At 39.9% G+C, this 22,868-nt stretch overlaps 1 protein-coding gene across 7 annotated transcripts in view; it reads right to left on the reverse strand.

Annotated features, from left to right (window-relative positions):
- kcnma1a (potassium large conductance calcium-activated channel, subfamily M, alpha member 1a) overlaps positions 1 to 22,868 on the reverse strand; it is an 858,112-nt gene that overhangs the window by 19,069 nt on the left and 816,175 nt on the right. For 3 of the 7 annotated variants that reach the window (XM_060854015.1, XM_060854014.1, XM_060854016.1), the window contains 3 exons: positions 19,285 to 19,403; positions 10,417 to 10,641; positions 9,181 to 9,209 (listed from right to left, as the gene is read on the reverse strand). In XM_060854015.1, the coding sequence (XP_060709998.1) occupies positions 9,181 to 9,209; positions 10,417 to 10,641; positions 19,285 to 19,403 (373 nt within the window). Of the gene's footprint in view, positions 1 to 9,038; positions 10,642 to 19,284; positions 19,404 to 22,868 lie in introns of those variants that run through there. The other 4 variants (XM_060854009.1, XM_060854010.1, XM_060854008.1 and 1 more) reach the window with 4 other exon arrangements.

The raw sequence follows: 22,868 nt of genomic DNA on the forward strand, positions 1-22,868 counted from the left end.
GGTTACATCACTGAAACATATTCTGCAACAGCAACTGAACTGATCCTGCCTCCCTATCATATCTTATTGTGCTGCAAATAGTTTCCTTTCAGGTGCTTAACTAAATCCCACTGAAAGCTATGATGCAATGCATTCCAGATCATGACCACGCACCGCATTTTAAACAAAGGTTTTTCCTCATGTCACATAGCAGCAAAGATCAGTCCTGTCGGCGGATGAATAGTGACAAATAAGGCTGGCTTCGTTTACAGAATGTATTTGGCTGCGAGATTTTTTTTAAGAGACTGATATGAGACAGTGATCAGTTTATGAGTTAGAGTTGGGAATGAGCAGCCATCGGTTTAATGGGATACTTTTTCTAAAATAATCAAATAAAGCCATCAGTAACAGGCTACTATTCCCATCGAGTAAGCGTGGGGAGAATATTTAGAAAGAGTTGAGGAGGCAGAGGCAAACTGCAGCACCTTAAGGGAGCATTGCTCATAGATTCTACTCGCATCATGTAGACGAGTAGGTGCTAAGGGTATTTGGATTCAACTTTGTTCAGCAGGGAAACACAGTTGTAGCACTTGGTTGGAAAACAAGGGCATTTTTTTTTTGTCTGATATTGCACTTTGGTTTGGTTTTGATTTTTCTCAACGTGCCTCAATCCTTTTCTCCTACACTAACTGTGGCAAAGTTCACTGATTTATAACTTTGCAGATAGTGGCTGGGCTCCAGACTAAGTGACAATTATTTTTAGGTTAGATTACCTACAGTATGGAAACAAGCCCTTTGGCCCAACAAATCCACACTGACCCTCTGAACAGTAACCTACCCAGACTCATTCCCCTACCGTATATCGCCCTCTGACTAATGCACCTAACACTACGGACTATTTAGCATGGACAATTCACCTGACCTGCACACCTTTGGATTGTGGGAGGAAACCAGAGCACCCAGAGGAAACCCACGCAGACACAGGGAGAATGTGCAAACTGTTGCCCAAGGTGGGAATTGAACCCAGGTCTCTTGTGCTGTGAGGCAGCACTGTTAACCCTGAGCCACCATGCCTCCCATGTACAAAGTTGAGTAAAGACTCTCAACAAGATATTAAATTGTTTGACAATTGCAGTCTTCTTTGATTTGGTCTTACAGAGGGATGTGGGGTTCCTGCAGTTTACTGGTAGTGTTCCTACTTCTGATCTAGGAAGGCCTAGTTCAAGTCCTTCTACCCCAGATGTGTGTCCAGATAAGTTCATTAAAATCTCTCCTCTAACTCATTCCAACTGACCTTCTCTAACCCTTTCCCTTAACTTTCTACCCAACTATCAACCCCCACTCTATCCCTTCTAACATTCTTTATGCCGTCATTTCTACTTATCCCATCAAATCTTTCTTTCCCCCTCTTACCCTCACCATCCAAGGTTTTTTCTCCCAAACCTCAAATCCCCCTTCCCTATTAACATCCATTTCCAATCCCTATAAATGGGATAATGGGCTGAAAAAAGACCAACTTGCAAACAGCAGAGAATTGACAGCACATTCAGCTCGTTACGAAAAAGAAAATGTGTTTTTGTTTAAGAATACATCTTTATAGGTTTCAATCATGCAAACAGACAGTTAAACGAGACTGTTAAAAGTTTTAAAATTTCTCATGCATGCAAACAGGCTGCTTTTAAAGGTTTGTATTGTTGATTATAAAGCCCAATTGACCTGCCAACACTTTGTCAACACAAAAACTATTACCAGAGGGGTCCCTTCCATTGGGCCAAAATGCTCAGGTTTAAGCCTCACCTGCCCCAGAGGTGTGTCATACTGTAATAGGTTTGAACATGTTGATTAAAATAAGTTTTGAAAGCAGTCATTAGCATTCAAGTGCATACATAATGAGCTGTGGGCTCACATACTGGTTTCAAAACCTGACTCATCCAACAGATGTCTACTTGGATAATTTTCTTCAGTAAAAATTCAAACATATTAATTGCAATATCAGTTCTCCACGGAGGGAGCAACATACTCACATTTTCCATCTATCTTTCACATGACCTACTTAACAGAAACCCTCTCTTTCGGTGGGCTTACAGACATTATTTCAAGGTAGAGAGGACAGTTTCCCTCCTACTCTCCACCCAGAAAACTGGCCAATCTCTAATTAAACATTGCTAAACAGATGATCCTATTGGCATCATCCTATTACTATTCAAGAAAGCTTCTAGGACACAATTGACTATTGCTTTGCTACATTGCAACAGCGACTACATTTCAAAAGTCTTCCTTGGCTGTAATAGCATTTTGAGACGTCAAATAAATATCAGAGATACTATGACAGCTCAGTTCTAACATAAACAGATGCTTTTGTTGACATGTAAGAGTCTGCTATTTTAAGTGTTTGTTCTCAGTAATTTTACCCTTTTAAAAAGGGCTTAATTTCCTGCAAAGGAAAGAAAAATCATTGCAATCATTTTCTTTAAAAACTATGATTTTCAGGCATAGGCAGGGAAAGAATTTTACATTGCTGTGCAGACCTGAGTGACAGTCTCTGTTGAGTTGTGTGCTCTCTTACATGCTTGTTGAGCATTAATGTCACTCCTCACATTTCCCTGTGAATGTTGACTGTGCAAACATATCCACTGGGGACCTGCACTCCAGTTACTACACGGCGACAAATTGACCACAAGCCGTTAAACAGACTGCAAAGATGTGTTAATGTTATAGTCTATAAATGGGTGCTGCATGCAACCAAGAGGCCACAGACCCCATCACAATGGTACATTCCATTCATGAGAAGAATGATCAAATAAAACCAGGCAATTAATCAATACTCCTGTGGGAATATCTCCAACTATGTCTTTCCTGAACAATGACAAAGCTGATGTTGTACTTGGTGGGGTGAAACATTGTCCTCTCTAATGGATTTTCAAGGCCAATCTGATGCAATTATGAAGTCGGCCTGCAAATGGATGAGCCACACAATCACACATTGTAGAAGTAATTAAAACTCTGATGTAGAAATGGACCAGGTGCTCCTGACCAATCAGGTGTTAAGAGCTGTCAGTGACAAGTAATTGAACAGTTAAAAATAGAACATAGAACAATATAGCACAGAACAGGCCCTTTGGCCCTCAATATTGCGCCAACCTGTGAACTAATCTAAGCCCATCCCCCTACACTATCCCATCATCATCCATGTGCTTATCCACGGATAGTTTAAATCTCCTTAATGTGGCTGAATTAACTACATTGGTAGGCAGGGCATTCCATGCCCATACCACCCTCTGAGTAAAGAACCTGCCTCTGACATCTGTCTTAAATCTATCATCCATCAATTTGTAGCTATGCCCCCTCGTACAAGCGGACATCATCATCCTAGGAAAAAAACTTTCACTGTCTCCCCTTTCTAATCCTCTGATCATCTTGTGTGTCTCTATTAAATCCCTTCTTAGCCTTCTTCTTTCCAATGAGAACAAACCCAAATCTCTCGGCCTTTCCTCATAAGAACTTCCCCCAGACCAGTCAAAAGCAAAATGTCATTAATCATATTCGTCACAATAGCTTTTACAGACAAACATTATATTCTACCCTGGTTGATTACTTCAAAACTTAAGATGTGTTGATGGCTTATTATTTGCTCTAAAAATACTGGGTACTTAGGCATGAGATTGGGGCCTGGATATTTATGTAACAGTGCATAACCTAAGTATCTGGTATGATGTCTGCAAGGCTTGCATACACTGAATGCATTCTGCTCTCAATGTGAGCAGAACTTCACACAGTTTTGGTGAAGTTTCTGGTGGTCAGGATTTGTGCCAGAAACAGGTGTTAGGTCATTTGCAAAGTTGGGCTGTCCAGACATATGTCACTATCAAACTACAAGTTCAGAGGAAGCAAGTCTAGATGTTTCAGATTTCCGACACCTTTGCTTTTTAAAAAAAATCTTAATGTGGCCTAACTGTTGGTGCTTAAAGGAGGCCACCATGAATGGGTGCATTTCCATTAAACTGAACGTGGAACAGTAATATTCCTCCAAGCTCTGACACAATTCTAAAGACCATGATTGGAGTCATCTTGATCACCCCCTCCTTCCCAAGGGTCTACTTTTAGTCTACTTTACTGGTGATCCCTTTGAAACTGAACATGTGACAGTTTCATCTCTTCAATAGCCAGTGCTATCCAAATCTACCCTTATACATTTGACCTCCTGTGCTCCAGAAATTTGAACCCACCATGAAATGCAATACAATTCAACTTGGTACATGTGATAATTTGAGGACAACAGAAAAAGATTGGTAGATAGTCATTCAACCTAATTACTCCTTATCAAATGGATTATCCCAGCCTGGAATCTATCAACACTGCCCACATGCTGGCACATGCTAGTGTAAAGCTTTCTGAGGTGGCTTGACAACTCACTTAGTTTCAACAGCCACACCTTTAGCCCAAGAATGAATGGAAAACACTGAAGACGGCAGATTACACATGCACCATCAAGTGTCAGATGCACGTTCTGGATGATTGGCACACATCTATAGGTGAGATGGCATCACCGTTGAGGAAGCTGTTCAGGAAAGTGGCAGGGTAAACAACTGCTGTTTCTGAATGTCTCTGGTCAGGTTTTCACATTGCAAAAAAAAATTAAACTGTCAAGGTCTGTGCACAAATGAGGTTATGGATGCACTTCTTGTTGGCTGTTGGTGCAGTGGAGGCCAGCTTGCAATGTAAACGTGGCAGCATCTGTAGCAGATTCAGCACTGAGCTAAAACACTTCCATTTCATTACTCAGTAACTAAAGTGGAAGTGGGGGGGGGGGGGGGGGGGGGGGCACAGCAGCAGTGGCAACAAACATTTCCGAAAGAAGTTGAAAAATATCCAAAGAAATAGTGACGAGCTCAGGGGGGTTTTGTCTTAATATACGTGCATTCCACATTCTTTCTTTAAAGACACAGATCCCAATGTTTGTTATCCATGATGTCTCCAAATGAATTGACCTAGGTCAAATATACAATCCACTACCCCACTGGAGGCTTCAGTGGCAAAAGAACAAAGAAAACCTGGGAAACAAATTGACCAGAAAGAAGCACAAAGAAGCCACAGCATTTATTTCCTTTGCTTTGATTAAAGCACCACACTTTTGAGTAACTGTTTCCTGTTATCCTGATGTTGGACAGAGGGAGAGTTATTACCCTGCTGTGATTCTACTGAAGACAGTAGATACTCCCAGGTCAGTAAAAGCTGAAAGTAATTCTGAATTCCTGTGCAGTGACATGAGAAAGCAGCCACGTGCTCCGTGTCACCCCGACTGGGAATCTGAGCTGTGCCTCACACTTTGATCTCACAGTTGTAAAAACTTCCAAACTTCCACAGATCGTGTTTTTTTTATTTCTGAGGAGGAGCACCAGGCTGAAGACTGACCAACTGGAAACAAGTTGGAGATGGTTAAAGCCACTTCGCTGCTGATTCGAGAGCAAAGTTTGGTGAGAGGTGCCCTCCCTGGATTGAATCATTGTTCAGTTTCCAGGGTAAGGGTCACCAGATAAATGCCAATGACGTAAGAGTCAAACTGATTTCCATGACAAAATGAGAATTGTACCAGATGCTGAATGCTAAAATAAACTCGTTTCGCTTCGACACAATGATCTAAGAGAACAAAAGTCAGTATTAAATCAGCACTCCAATGTTGCTGTGCATTGTTCTATTGAGCCTCAGGATTATGCTGTCCCTCATGTCTAACTATGAACAACAACACTGTTAAATGCACTTGTTATAGGCACAAGAAGAATGTTATCCTGCTCAGTCTGGGAAGAGTTCAATGTTTGGCATGCTCCACACTGAGAATGTGGTCTCAGCTCTGCAAGGATTACACTGTAACTGCCTTGGAACATATCAAATTTTACCTTTGATGTTAGCATGGAGCTGACTGTGCCATTCACATAACAATGGTATCGATATTAACTGTGGTGCTCTGCCGAATCAATGTATCTGGCACTATCCTGAGTATAGCTGTGTAGCAGTAAGACTGCTACAATGCTCCTCCACAGCTTTGAATACAGAAAGGAAAGCCTGCATCCCTGACCCTTGTAACTTAAGTACATGTGAGGATAGGATCAGGCTTGGTTGTAATTCCCTGGTAGAATAACTTATTGATTTTCAAGACTCGATTATTAATTATTGCCAATTGGCCACCCAGAGGTGACTAATGTCCTGGAAGCCATAATCCAGTAAGGAGTCAGAGCCTTCAGGAGAGGAAAGGTGGGAAGGAGCGATATATAACAATGATAATGTGACCTTCCCACCCCTCCCCCCACAGGAAATTGGCATATAGAGAAAGCTTAGCAACCTGCATAAGCCACATCAACATTTTGTACAATGCTCAAATGTATTCAAAACAGATTTTCAGGAAAGATTTCACACTTGCATTTATGTAACACCCTTCACAACCAAAGTTGTTTTATAACCAATAAAATAGTTTTGAATTGTTGGAACACAAGGAATGCAGCAGCTAATTTGTACAGAACAGGCCCTGAAAGACAACAATGCGATAATTATCAGATAATCTGTTTTGAGATCATAACTGGGGGCTAAATATTGGCCAAGACCCCAGAAATTGCTCAGTTGATGTTCATAACAATAGTGGTGTGAACTCTTTCATATCCACATGACTGAGCAGACTCGCTTTGAGTTAACATTTCATTTGAAATACTTTATCTCCAATGACTAGTTGGGTTTGAACTTGCAAAAGTCTGACTTAAAGCAAGAGAATGTTATCAACTGATAAACAGCTGATATTTAGCAATAAAACAAATTTCTAAATTTCCCTCTGGAGCTGTATTTGAACTTTGCCTCCATATGTTTGCTGATTGTTTGTTCTTGAGGACCAGCACAGTGCCTACTTTCTATGCCCAGTCTTGATACTCAGTCTCATAGTGGGTCTGGGTTTTATCTGCACAGACAAACAGTATCAAGATACCAGTTGTGTCTGATCTTCATCAGTAACTCCGCTGTTAACAATATCCAGAGTACCCTACTGTGCTGGAATGTAAAAATTGCAAGTTCTATTCATTATCTTAGCTGTAAACAATTAATTTTTAACCAGAATCTGGCTCATCACAAATATTTCAGTGTGAATTCAATCTTGTAGTATTCTATTGATTTACACTGTATAGACAAAGGAATAGTTTATTTTTAGCACTTAATAACTATTGCATTTATATAGTGCCCTCACATGTTGAAATATCTCAATGTATTTCATGACAACTTAAATCGGGTTAAAATGGTGCAAAACTTTAATAGATATTTGGAGAGTTGGCCAAACCTTGTTGAAGGTGAGTTTAAACGAGGCAGGTGATGGAGGGGCAGAATGTTTTGGGGAGGTAAATCCAGACAGTGGCATCTAAATGGTTCAAAGCAGTGGGAGGCCATATTGTGCAGATAGGGTGTGAGGAACTTGGTGTTCTGAGGTGAATTGTTAGACCTGAGGGAAGAATGAGGCCATGAAGGGATTTAAACACAAGATGAACATTTTATGTAAAGGGATGTGGGAATCCTAGGGTCAATGTGGTTCAATAAAGTAAGGAGTGACCTATGAGCTGGACTTGTTGAAGGACAGAACAACAGACTCCGTGGGCTGAAGGACCTGTTCCTGTGCTCTACTGTTCTATGTTCTAATACTGCATAGTTTCAAATCAGCCGGGGATTACTGGAGTCCACCTTGGGAACATTACAGTAAGTTTATCTGGAGGTGACAAAGCAAGAGGTAAGAGTCTTAGTACAAGATGAGCAGAGAAAGAATGGAGGCATGCCATGTCAGTATAGGTACTTTTTGTGATTTAAAGACCACAATTTTTTTTAACATTTGTACTTGAATTCCATATTAGGAAGCTTTAACTTAAAGAGGGGAAGTCTAGTGTGGCAGTTTCCACTCAGTAGGCCACCAATCTTTACCCAAAAAGTAATGAAAAATGTATTTTTGTTTTAAAATCTAGACCAAAGTAACAGTGAATCAGTTCACCCACGCTCTGGGTGTTGAAGTCAACAGGGAATGAGTGATTCAGACTGGCTGGAGCCCAATCACACTTACCAACTTCTGAAATGTCTCCAATCACTAACTGATCACACTTTACTTGGTTCTTGGGTTCAGTTCAGATCAGTGACAGGTTTAGTGAAGTAGTATTTCTCCATTTTAAAAATGTTTGACACTATTGTGCTACACATGTTAAAGATCACTACTATTCCATAGCTGAGGCACTTAAGAGTAAGATTTCACACAGTGCATCCTCCTTCAACATAAAAAACAATTTTGTCCAATTGCATGTAGTTAAGTTAAACTTTCAAACTCTCATACCCATAATAGTTGGTGGGAAGGGATTCAGTTGGGTTGGCTAAAGTACATTAACTTCTGGTGTAGATTTCTAGTTTAACTCATTAGCAAAGTATGCAGTAACATGGAATGTCACTGTACCTGGGACTCAAACAAGGAAAGCAAAAGATATGCACACACATACATAAAACACAGGAGTGGTTTGTAAAGGACAAGTGACATCAGAGCAATAGTGTAGGGAGTAAAGCATCATGGTGACTTGTGTCTGATATTGCAGAACTGATGCTCAGCCCTGAGCTGCACTATAATGCTTTTATCCATACAATGCTGCTTATTGTTATGTACCCCACACTGACACTCCTTCTTGACAAATTATGTAGAAACGTGTTGAGGGACAGATACACGATACAGAATGACTGATTCACTAAAACATCAATTTCAGCAAACTGAATTTTCAAGAAAAAATGAGAATGGAGGCTCACAAAATCACTGTGTGAACAGGATGATTAATTGCTCAGCTGACATCAACACAAAATCAAATGATCCTGTCGGTCTCAGACAGAACAATGAGCTGAATGATAGAATCTGGATAAAGTGACAGACTCCAATTGGTCACAGGGCAATCACATGAGCAGCAAGACGCCACATGCAAAGAAGCAGGAGAATGATGGACACACAAGGTCACATCTGTCATGGACAAAGCGACAGCGACAGAAGCAGCAGACAGCTCATTTCAGCCAGAAAGCATAAACAAACACAAATTATTTGATTTGTTTAAAAAAAAAGTCTTTTTACTAAATTTTAATTAACAAAGTTTCACAAGGACAAATATGGAAAGAACCCACGGCAATTGCCATATCATGCAAAACCATTGATAGTCATACCTTGGCTCATTCTAGTCATCCTTGTAGCACTTTAGAGAAAAAGTAAGTAAATATTCTAGGTAAGTTTACAATTTTCTTAAACTATCACATTTTGGACTCAGCACTTTCACTGACACTGTCTGATAGAATATTAAAATTTCCTGTAAACAAGAGTGTCAGTGCAAGTCTACTTTGGTTAGTAGTTTTTTTTTAAACCATAACACACACCCACTAGCAAGCCCATGCTATGAAATAGTGGCATAGTGTAAACATTATTTTAGGAAAGTATACCAAACGGGGGAAATAAAAAGTCATCTTACAAATATTGGCTTCCTAAATAAAAATGCATTCCCACACAGAAAGCAAATGTCCTGCTTCTATGAAAAAAATCAACAAATCAGCAAACGCCAATCGTGTCTATGACAGTCACACATAGAAGCACGTTTAGCTGTCTTTGTGAATACAAACTGGAGTATGTAATGGCTACTATATAAAAGTGCTTGACAGACTTTCTTTTAGTTCTTCCTGCCAAAATTCACATCATTCAACCATCCCATAAAAACATGTCTGACTATTTACCTTAGGAAATATAAAGTTAATTTTTTTTAGAAAGTGACATCGATTCTTGGGGGGAACAAAGAAAAAGTTGACAATTTAATAGTCAAATCAAGGAAATAGAGAATGCTTCACATGTTTGAATAAATTCTATTCATCCCCTCTGTCCCCCACCAACGCTCTTTCAGCTGTGTTTTGTTAATATGAATATGCTATTGAATCGGTGACAATGTAAAAATGACATGAATTTAAAATTCTCTGTCCTTACTACTATTAAGAGGACAATAGTAATTTTTCTTAGGAGTTGCCTGTTTGGATGTAAGTAATTTTCAGTTTAAGATAATTATAAGAGTCTTACCCTTTTCTGTATTCTAATGCTGTGCATTAAATAATTACTATTATTATGCTCTGTGTAAAGTAACAAACATTAAATAACTATATGATTTAAATATAAGTATGTCAGTAGTTGCTGCTCAGAGTTAACTGGTGTTGGTAATGATTGGTTTTTAGATCCATCTGGTTTGTTGCTGTTGTGCTGCAGGAGATGAACGATGAAATCTGTTGACAAACACATGCATACATACGAACATGTGCAGACATATGTGATACAGTCCGTGACAAAGGGAAGCTCTGCACTGGGGAATGGACAGAGGTGAAAATTCACAAACAGTTTTTCATCAGACAGCAGGGTCAAGCACATACTTCTGCTTTTCCCGGGGATCCCGAGTCTTGTTGCGGTTTGGACGGTTGGTGGTGGTTGGGATGGAGTGCACAGACGAGCTTTTCTTACTGGAAGAGTGTGAGGAATGAGACGAGTGCGATAAGCTGCCGCGAGATTGGCCAGCATTATGGTCAAATTGCATCAGACAGAAGATCACATCCGTTGAGACTAGTTCAAATTCGTAATGTGGATTAGCAATCACGTATCTGAAAAGAAAAAATATAAATGAACTATGGAAATTGTCCGACGCACTGGTACATTATTATGCACATAAGGACCAAGAGTATTGCAAACCCATTTTCAAATTTTGCTTTTGTCTAAAGCTGCAAAATGGAGATAAAACTTTCATCAAAGTGCAAGGCTCAGAAATGTCATTGTATTAACGGTGTATGATGCCACCTCAACTGCAATTTGCTAACATGCGCAGGATTGGGTAGGACAGTAGTTTTATATCACAACTGATATTATTCTCCATTGATTTTCTTTATGCAATGTAACTAGCTTCACCATGTTATAAAACCGGTAAGGCAGCTGTAATCCAAAATTACCTAATGCACCTCCTAATGGAATGTATGGTTGGACAGGATTTTTTGAGCTGAGATGAGGTGGTCAAATTAGGTCAGAATTGCTCCATACTTCCATAAGATGCTTCACCTAGGAAAGTGAGAATGTATACATCCATTTCTCCACGACTGTACTTGGAAATGATCACTTACCTGTTGTGAGAATCTTGGATCCGGGAGCAAGGAAAAGGTGTAATTTATTTAAAAGACCTATGATATTTGTAAAAATTTCTATAGAATGTGGAAATCATTTTCAGATGCTTGAACAGGTCTTTTAAAAACTTGCACTATTGTGGAGCAACCATTTTTAATTTTCTTGAATAATAAGAAACATTCGCCTGCGTAATCTGGCAACCTTTGGTCTGAAAGAATATCAGCAGAAAGGAAGTGAAGATTTCGAAACCATATGCGCCAAGGCAACAAAGAGTTGTAGCAGGGTAAACACTAAAAAAGGCACATTTTTAAGGAACTGTCTGTGCAAATGTGGTTTAAAAAGGACAAAAATCATAGAATCGTTGAACCTATACAGCGTGGAATGAGATCACTCTCCCCCAGCGGGTCTGCACCAACCCACACAGACCCAATCCCCTACCACCATAACCCTGCAAAAAGCTGAAGACAGAGTTAGAAGAGAGATTGGGAGTTGGTAAATAGTATGCATATGCTTTGGGCTTTCAGAGCTGCACAGACTACTTAAAAGGAACTAGATAAAGGGGTCACTGGGGATTACGTAACATCAAGTCTTGAATCCAGATCTGGAAGAGTGTGCTTTTTTGGGTGGTTACTGGGTCACTTGGGATGGAATAGTTGTGACTCAAAGACCAAATATATCGAATCAGAAAAGTGGAAATTCTATGTTCCAGAGGCATAATGGGAATGGCTGAGAAAATGCTTATGCTGTCACAGCTATGCAGTAAGTGATAAAAATATTCATTCTCTGGTACCACAACTGTACAGAGAGTGATAAAGGTTGTAATCTAGTGAATAATCTTTGTGGTGTCCACTATGTCATATGCAATTTATTGTTCACAACTACAGTAAGTATAATTTGCCTGTTAATTTATGCAAAAAGTGGAATCTTGTTGGTAAGTTCTTCATATGAGAGTCTTTAGGTAAATTTGGTAATTTTGGTTTAGAGGGTTCATTACACCAAGAAGCTGAAGTTATATTTCATAAAAATATTCAATTTAGCTCAGAAAATACCATTTAAGCACTATCGCATCATGGTTCTATCCTTGCAATTGAAGAGGATAATAATGAACACTTTGAGGAACACAGAACATGTTGGAAAATTAATAAAAGAAGGAACTGCAAGGCTCTTCAGAGTGCATCCAGTACGTAACAAGACACAGGTTGGAACTTTGTTTTGTTAGATTACCTTAAAAGGTAATTTGTGCAGAATGTCTGAAAAGGATAATCAAATCTGAAAAAAAAACATGCCCTAAATGCTGAGTCATGACATTAGTTAGACCACATTGAAACTGACAATACTTGGGTCCCTGGCGCTGTGAGGCAGCAGTGCTAACTACTGAGCCAGGAGAAAGTGAGAACTGCAGATGCTGGAAATCAGAGCAGAAAATGTGTTGCTGGAAAAGTGCAGCAGGTCAGGCAATGTCCAAGGAGCAGGAGAATCGACGTTTCGGGTATGAGCCCTTCTTCAGGAATTAACTACTGAGCCACCATGTTGCCCAAATTCACAGTCTGTCAATCCAGCTAATGTGCTGGGAAACTAGTCAAGAAAGATGGAAGCAGTTTCTTGCCACTAAAATTAGTTGGACCCGCAGGAAACCCTTACGTTTAGGGTTTCAGTCAAAAATTTCTAATCCTCCCATATTCATCCCAGCTTTGAGTAAACATCAGACTCATATAAAGTAACTACATCCATTACAGTTAGTTCTTTTATTTAATAACAAATGGCAAAACAAACTAAAGCCTATTGCTTAGTTTGCACTGCTGTCACAGCATGAAACTCTCCAGATTTTATGACTCCAGTGACTGCTTCCACAAACTAACCTTGCTGTTGAATCTGAACAAGCCTGTACAATTCTGGTATTCTTAGTCATTATCGTTTAAATTGGCTTCATTAAACTGACCATGTTTGCTATTAGAGCTTAGAGTATAATTTGTGATCTTGTGTCAACAGAAGATAGTTAGTCTGACAGGAGTGCCACCAGTTGGGTGCTGATTATTGGACCTGATGAAGACAGTCAGAGCTCAACAAGGAAGGCACCACAAAAGGTTACTGTCCCTACAGTTCCAGCTTGTGTCAACCTCTGTGTGCAAAGCCTTCCTGCTTCACTGCTCCAGAGTTCAACACACTACTCATTTCAGACACATACTGTATAATGCATTTTGCTTCTGAGAAACCAGATTTAAATGATCATAAGCCAGTTTTTGTATTTACTGTACTGTCTTTGTTACAAGTCATTCCAAAATTACAACTTTAGAGCTGTGAACTTAAAATGGCTTTATTGAGGAGATGCCCATGTGAAAGGCAATGGGTAAAATGGCTTCTGTCCAAAGCTTTGTTTTAGTCAAGATATTCTCACAGGTCACATTACTATAGAGGCCAAACAACACAAAAGGAAGAAGTGCCTTGTGAAAAAAATTTGAAGGTTACCCACACATATTGTTTACAAAGAAAACCTTCACGCATGAACTGAAAACTAATTGTTCTGTCTAGTCTGTCTTTTTTTTGTCTGCCTGGGATGTCTCACAAGTCATGCACAACTCTTTAGATTGCTTATTTTGATATTTACCACAAGCACAGCACTGGTTGGTGTGGTCCTTTGTCTCACTGCCCATATTGAGCCTGTAAAGTACTTCACTTACCTTCTTCAGATTAGACATAACTATTTGATAATTCGAATGGATGTGCTTCAACATTTCTTTGCTCATCACTTCAGGGATAGTGTCATTATCACTTTAGGGACAATGACACTAATCTCTTTGAATGAGATGCCATCTTGGGCAATCACTTCATCTCTACAAGCCCAACACACTCTTCTAGTGACAGCTGTGTACTCAATGGTTTCAGGCCATTCCATCATCGCTACGTCTTGCAGTACTCAGAGAGTTACATCTTATTGCATTGTTTGCTTGATTTGAGCCAGATGTTTATCAGATTCAGAAGGTGGAAGCTTATTGGAGCTTTAATACTGGGGAGGGGGTATTCTGACTGCTGTTTCACTACTTTGACAGTGAAGGGCAACTCTGGACTGCCAACACTTGATCAGGTGCATAGCCAGGGTTCCAAAATGGTGCAAGTGGCAGGCCTGATGATCTATTCCAGGATATCCCAGTCAGTGACGAGTTCTCCCAGCTGTGCAGAATGGTGGGATCGAGCTAGCATTGGGTAAGAGTCATTGGTCTCAAAACATTCAGTGTCTTTCTCCCTATCCAAATGCTGCCAGACTTGCTGAGGTTTTCCAGCAGTTTTGGTTTGTAATTTAGACTATAGAGTCATAGAGATGTACAGCACAGAAACAAACCCTTCGGTCCAACTCGTCCATGCCAACCAGACATCCCTACCTAATCTAGTCCCACCTGCCAGCACCCGGTCCATATCCCTCCAAACTCTTACTATTTATGTTCCTGTCCAGATGCCTTTTAAATGTTGCAATCATACTAGCCTCCACCATATCCTCTGGCAGCTCATTCCATACACATACCACCCTCTGCGTGAAAAAACTGCCCCTTAGGTTTCTTTTATAGCTTCCACCTCTCACCCTAAACCTATGCCCTCGAGTTCTGGATTCCCCCACCCCAGGGGGAATCATGCGCCTCATGATTTTACAAATCTCTATAAGGTCACCCTTCAGTCTCTGATGTTCCAGGGAAAACAGCTCCAGCCTATTCAGTCTCTCCCTATAGCTCAAATCCTCCAATCCTGGCAACATCCTTGTAAATCTTTTCCGAACCCTTTCAAGTTTCACAACATCTTTCTGATAGGAAGGAGACTAGAATTGCACGCAATATTCCAATGGGCCTAAACAATGTTCAGTACAGCCGCAACATGACCTCCCAACTCATGTACTCAATCTTCTGACCAATAAAGAAAAGCATACCAAATGCCTTCTTCACTATCCTATCTACCTGCGACTGTACTTTCAATTAGCTATGAACCTGTACTCTAAGGTCGCTTTGTTCTGTAACAATGCTAAGGACCTCACCATTAAGTGTATAAGTCCTGCTAAGATTTGCTTTCCCAAAATGCATCACCTCGCATTTATATAAATTAAACTCCATCTGCTACTTCTCAGCTCATTGGCCCATCTAATCAAGATCCTGTTGTAATCTGAGGTAACTTTCTTCACTGTCCACTATACCTCCAATTTTGGTGTCATCTGCAAACTTACTAATTATATCTCTTTTGCTCACATCTAGATCATTGATATAAATGACGAAAAGTAGTGGACCCAGCACCGATCCTTCAGCATTTGCAGTGTTTTGCCTTTGATCGGGTGTATAGCATTCTTTACAGATGCTTTGAAACAGCCAGGAACAGTTTGAGAAAGGTCCTTTGCAATAACTTGTGACAAGATACTAACAACACTTTTTCACTTCCAAGCAGAAACTAACTAAAATGCTCACGAGCAAAGACAATAACCAAACACTCTTTCCCAATTTGTGTGCAGCGTTCTTTATCGTGCATGAATGTTCTAGTTCCATGTACAACTGCTGCTGCATGAGGGTTGCTCTAAGTCTTATTTAGCTGGCATCACACTGTAGTGACTTCACTGTTGACTTTAGTGATTGTTGTCATCACTAATTATTTGATGTAAATGAAAACTGCTTCTTGTTCAGTGTTCTTGTACTACTCACCATCCTTTGCAGTAAGCGTGCGTAGGGATTTACACACTGATAGCAAATTGATTAAGAATTTGGCCAGATAGTTCACAAACCATCAAACTGCCTTCACATCTGTTGTTACTGTATTGTTGCTCTAGCACATACCTTATAGGGATCAGGATAAATCGCTGTTAGCTTCAGTCACTGACCTAAGTACTTGACATCATTCGACCTCAGTTCCAGTTCTTCCTTGTTCAGCTTCAGCTACATAAGACAAGCTCTCCCTAGCAGTCTCATCAGATTCTGACCACGATCTGTGATAGCTCTTCCATTGTATTTCAATATTCACAGATCTGCAGATCATCCCATCTGGAAAATCATTGACTATCTCATGTTGTCTGTAGTAATTTTCTTCTGGAGTCGAGGAAATGCCAAATGGCTGTTGTAACCACTAGTATATGCAAACCCTAACTCCGAGATTATGCTCTCTGGTCACAGCCTCCCCCACAAGGAGAAACAACTTCCCAGTATTAACACAGTCAATCCCATTAAGAACCTTCTATGTTTCAATAAACTTTCTACTCACTCTTCTGAACGCTAATCAGTACAAGCCCAAACTACTGAACCTCTCCTCATAAGAATTACGCTATACAGTTGCTGATGCAGTCTGTTTTTATGATCACTCCCATATCTTCAAGATCCTCGTTCCTGTCTTTCAGGCTGGACTTGAAAATAGCTGCAATTCTCCTTAGATGGTCCAAATATGGACTCTTACTCTCATTTATGTCAAGATGAAGCGGGTGACATGGTGGCTCAGTGGTTAGCACTGCTGACTCGATTCAATTCCACCCTCAGGCAACTGTCTGTGTGCAATTTGCACACTCTCCCCATTTCTGTGTGGGTTTTGTCTCGGTGTTCCAGTTTTCTCCCACAGTCCAAAGATGTGTAGGTTAGGTGGATTGCAGGTTTACAGGGATCAGGGTATGTCGAGGTGGGATGGTCTTCAGAGGATTGATGTGGACTCAAATGGGCCAAGTGGCCTGTTTCTACACTGGAAGACTCTCAAGACCTGAGAGAACATGCTTGTAATTTGTTGATGCCTTGGCACCATGAGGAATACTGGAAATTTCCTGTAATTTATGTCGTGTTAGCAATCCAAGTTGTTGAGTTGTTTTAGCTACAAGAGTGGATTTTGCCGAGGTTCCATTATCTGGAAGTGCAGTTCTTCTTTTTTCCAACTACATTAGACATTCAACTCAGTTTGTCCTCTTGGGGTAAATATTGGTCAATAGATAGCCTCAACTTTATCTTCACAATTTCATTGCCTTGAGCAACTTTACATGCCTGTGAAATGCATGATATTGCCCGTAACACTGCTGTTTGTCTGACACTTTGCATTAACTGAATACTTTCCTGTAGTCATCATAGCAGCAGTCACAAACCATTTTTTTTTAAACTTAGAGACTTGTTGGCACCTACCTGTTCTAGTGCGCAGTGTCAATTGCCAGAACCATCATCTGACATCTCGCCAGCAACTAACTTAATCAGCTTTCCTTCTTTCCTGAGAAACACTTGCGTGCAAAGTGATTTCACTTCTTGCTGCTGGAAAACTGTTTTTTCCAAGCTGGACATGTTTTTTTTTGTATCCATTACTTGATCTTTCTGGTGGTCCTTCTGGAAATAGCTCGTCCTTTGCTCCATTGTCTTGGAAAGCCTGAGCTGCTTCACAGTGCAAAGCTTTGTCAGTTCTCCCATCAATGCTCTTCAGCTGATGATTAGCCACTTCAGAGCTTCTGTACCTGTCAACAGTTTTCTTGACAGAAAATTTCTTTTCCCTCAGCAGATGAGTAGACACACAGGGATTTCTTATTCCTAGGGCAATCCTATCTCTGATGAAATTTCTCCCCCAAATTCAAGGTTCAGCCATGCACCTCCAGTCAGTTCCATACAGATCAATATTTTCTGGAGTTGATCATAACCATTCATCTATCACATTAATAGAGTGTTCAAAGGGGGGTCTTTAAGACCTCCAAAATATTACATGACTGGCTTTTCTACAATGAAGGCAAAAGTGAGGACTGCAGATGCTGGAGATCAGAGTCAAGATTAGAGTGGTGCTGGAAAAGCACAGGTCAGGCAGCATCCGAGGAGCAGGAAAATCAACGTTTCAGGCAGGAGCCCTTAATCAGGAATAAAGAATTTTCTACAATGAAGTCTAGGAACTCTTTGCCCAGCACCTAACTTAATCAGCTTTCCTTCTTTCAGAACTGCTACTCTTCGTTTGTTCTGATTTCTTGCTGCAATTTGACAGACTGGAGCCAGTACTGGAGTACTGAAGGTCATAGCTGAAAATGTGTTGCTGGAAAAGCGCAGCAGGTCAGGCAGCATCCAAGGAACAGGAAATTCGACGTTTTGGGCATAAGCCTTCTTCTGGAAGCCCTTTTTATGCCCGAAACGTCGAATCTCCTGTTCCTTGGATGCTGCCTGACCTGCTGCACTTTTCCAGCAACACATTTTCAGCTCTGATCTCCAGCATCTGCAGACCTCACTTTCTCCTACTGAAGGTCATTCTGCCTCACCCAGTAGCCCGTGGCCTGGAGAATTAATTTTAACTGTTTTCTGCAATTAAGGCAATGAAAATTTACTTCATTTCAGCTGTACACTCCTGACACCATATTTCATGTGATGGATAAAACGTTTTACCAAAGTAGAACTCAAATGCCACAAACCTACAAGTCACAATAGACAAAAGGTAGCAATGCACAAAGGCATTTCTCCAAACAGGTAGTTTCAGGCCCTACACTGTTTCAAGTGAAGAAATGCTTTTGGAAGGCCAGAAAGAACATAAGTCCAGTATAGTTTGCCTTGCTACCTGTTGTGCTAATGCTTTACTTACCTAGGCTTTGTTCTCATGATGAACTAAACTCAGGTGAAAAAGAAACAAACATTCTGAGCTTTAGAAATGTGAAGAAATACAGCATGTGAAAGAACTTTTGGGATAGTTACAATTGTTTTGGCCTAGAATGATCAAGACCGATTTCTTTGCATTTTTAAAACTATTAAATTAAATGTATAACATTGAATTGTGTTGTGGTATCCTTGGATGCCACTGTCTGTGTTCATGGCATCTGTCACAGCACTTTGTTGTAAACAAGTCAATTTGATTTAATCCAGTTCTTCTACAAGACAGCAACAAATAAATACCATAGATAAAACTCTCATCTCAAGTACTCCCTGTCTACAGTGAATGACATACTGCCAGCATTGCAATTTATGCCATTTCTCCTTAAAACGTGGTGTTGCTCAACTCAAATCCAACCAAACTAATTCTTTCAACACACTGCTACCTTTTGTCTACTGTGACAGCAAAGGTCTTACAGATGGCTTGCACATTTTCAGGAGTATAACATTAATGACATAAACCAGGAGCAAAATAAGTTAAATCAAAGGGACACAAACATCATCAAGAGGGTGTGAGATATTTGTGGGACCTACCGCTTTGTACACTGATTATGCGTGCGTAGATGTGCATCTCTCAATCGGTAAATTCCAAAGCAAAGCATGTTGTATGTTTTTAAGGCCTTGCAGAACAGATCTCCATAACAGCCACCATCCTGGGGGCAAAAAAGAAAGCAGAAGAGATTATATCAGCAGTTTTAGCTTTCAGAAGCTATTCTTCAGCAATGCCACTGCCACCACCCAACCATATCTTCAATTCAAGATGTAATTTGAAGAAATGAATTGCCGTAAATGAGACACAAAGATGTTTACTTTATAAAATGCATGTTAAGAACTAAAATAAAAAGTTTAAGTGACAAGGCAGTTTCAACAAAGTTCCATCATCGACAAATAATGCAAGTGTGGGTATGTCTGTGTCAGTTGTGTAATGTTACAATCCTACCAGATGTGGAAAGACTAATCACATGCACTATTGAGCAGCATCACCAAGAGAGATGTTTCCTTTATTACTCTGCTAACCACAAAATACACACCACTTCTAAGAGTCACCATTCCTAGCTCCAAGCAAATAACTCACTTCAAGCAACATAGATTGTAAATGAATTTACATTGCACATCACAAACTGTGATGCTGTGCAAGTCAAATGTTACTTCAAAGCATCCAAGAGCTTCAAATTATTTTCATTTTGCAGCATATGCAGTAATTTTCAGAAAATTTGGATGACTTTGGCCAAGAGTTTTGTCATAGCATGAAGGCAAACTGCTCAAAATTCTGCTGATTTAGCAAATAAATTTGCTTTTGCTCAATTTCTCATCAAGCTCATTTGCATAGGTTCAAACTAAAAATCTTCAAAAACAGGTAGCATTTCTGGAAGCATTTGCAATAAAACCTATATTCCAATAATATTTAAAAATTGTATCCTGATGCTGTTTTATTAGTCCAGTGCAGTAAGTATAGTTATCATAAAAAATAGATTTTAGATTAGATTCCCTACAGTGTGGAAACAGGCCCTTCCGCCCAACCAATCCACACTGACCCTCTGAATACTAACCCACCCAGACCCATTTCCCTCTGACTAATACACCAAACACTATGGGCAATTTAGCATTAGCAATTCACCTGGCCTGCATATCTTGTACTATGGTAGGAAACCGGAAGGAAACCCACGCAGACACAGGGAGAGTGTGCAAACTCCACACAGATAGTCACCCGAGGCTGGGATCGAACCTGGGACCCTGGTGCTGTGAAGCAGCAGTGCTAACCACTGAGCCACTGTGCCACCCCTGAATGGCTCTATATAGTGTTTAAAGCGATTTACTACTTAGGTTGGTTCAGTCCGTTTCTCAGTAAATAAAGAAAAAGAAACTCTTCACAGATGCCTATTGCAGTTCCATGTCTAAGAAAAATTCAAATTTCAGAGCATGCTTGAGGCGCTGCAGTTAGTGGAAATTTGTCAGGGCCATTAATTCCAGGCGTGGCTGGTTTTGTGGCAAATCAAACTCCTAGTTCACAAAAGCTAGCAGAAACCCAACTGGCATTGGACATAGTTGTCTTAATTTTTTTTTTATTCTTCACACAGATTTTGAGAAAAATGCACTGGTAATACAAGTGCAAACCGGCAGAAACACGAGGCATTTATCGTTAACAATTTTTAATGTTGGTGATGAGCGGTCTTTTTAACTGGCTCTTTGTTACCATTTGAGCTGAAATCCAGGTGCTAGTGAGCACTGACACACCAGTGCCAGCGAGCAAGGTAAAAATGACAATGTACTTTTGAGATTTTACTGCTCCGAGTAAGCAACAATATGCATAGAATCTATTGAACCTCTCTAAAAGTATTAATAAATCTTTATACTATCTCGTCAGCTGAAGCATTTCAAGATAATTCCTGAGGTAATCCTTGCTGGAGTACTCACTTCAAGGTTTTTTACATATATTACACAAATCCATTGTTCGGAACAAATCAATTCAAAGAATTAAAGAATACGTTGCCATCTGAGTCTGTCAAGAGTAAACCTGAAAAAGTCAATCTTCTTTTTTCTTCTATTTATTCTCTAAAATATTTTGGTTCCAGTAGCAGGCATTGATGAACATCAGCAGCAAACGACATGAGAAAAGGAGTTACTACCCATGACACTGAAGGAGCTGAATTAACTCACAGTCAGAATGACATGATTGCTAAAGTACTCTGGGTTAATGACTGTATATCCATTAATGTCAATTCAGAATGCTCCCTTGACTGAAACCTTTGTGAAATTCTTTTTCTATGGGATTGAATGATGATTTGATGGTAGTGAAATTAAAAACAGTAATCCGCTGTGGTGGATTGGCACTTAAAAGGATCAATTCACAAGGAATATTTTAAAGCACATTTGCATTCTAATGGTATCCTTTACAGACTAGAGAAAGTATCACATAATTGATGACACACTGAACCCCTCTGTTTAGCAAATCTTGTAAACTCCAAAATATTCATTTTTGTTCAAAGTAGTCTTATTTTTAGTTCTTCCAGGTTTACCATTTTCACAGAAAGGACACAAGAAAATCAACTTCTCATGTAGCTTCTCACATTGTGACTCTTGACATTTATAAATTACACGTTTCACCCTCCAATCTACCCCCATAATCCTGGACAAAATGATTAATATTGCATAAATGATTTATAATTCATATAATGCTCAAGAGAAACATTGTTTCTGACTCTATTCCATTCTTACGTGGGGCTGCTCCTCACAGATGCCATCTCTATTACTGGTCAAGGGAAGCACTCCTGTGCAAGACAAGACTGATCATTTCTGGACAATCAACACATCTTTCTCTGGCACTGCGTTCAATGTCACTGTTCCACTCAGCAGCTTAACTATTGGGCTTCAAACACAGGAACTGCATTTTTGGGAGTCAGATTTTCAACCACTTGACTACCTGTGCATTGCAGTAGAGTTTAACACTGCCAAAAATCCCAACTGATCCATTTTCAGCAAAGGTAGAGCATACAACACCTTGAGCCAAACTACCATTCAAAAAGATCATAGTTAATTTTTTTTCCATCAACACAACTTTACTAACCTATTCCAAATCCCTTGGTTCCTTTAATGGCCAAAATCATATTGATCTCAATGAGCATCCAAAACCATTTGGGTTAAAACATTCCGAAGCTTCATAACCCTCAGGGAAGAAATTTCTCCCAATTTTAATCTCAAATACTGATTTCTTAACCTGAAATTGTGATTCCTGATGCTAGACTTGCCAATTTCTACCCTGTCATGTGCACTAGGAATTTTATATATTTTAAGATATTCATTTCACATTTTCCTCCTGCAAATTTAGATCAATTTACTTTACTATCTCCTTAAAGGCCAAACCTCTCAACCATGAATCAATCTAGTGAAATATTGTGTGCTCTCTTTGACAAGTATCCTTCCTTGAGATAGGGAAATCAAAATGATATACGATGTTCTAAAGGTATGACTTCACTAGAACTTCAGATAGTGTAGGAGATTGTACTGAACTGAAAGACTATGAGACAGAAGTGGCTTAGTATTTTAGTGGCTGTATAGGTGGGATGGCGTATCAGTGGTTAGCATTGCTGCCTCAGATCGCCAGGGACCTGGGTGTGACC

Source organism: Hemiscyllium ocellatum, chromosome 43 (genome assembly GCF_020745735.1).
Source record: "Hemiscyllium ocellatum isolate sHemOce1 chromosome 43, sHemOce1.pat.X.cur, whole genome shotgun sequence".
NCBI classification, from domain to species: domain Eukaryota; kingdom Metazoa; phylum Chordata; class Chondrichthyes; order Orectolobiformes; family Hemiscylliidae; genus Hemiscyllium; species Hemiscyllium ocellatum.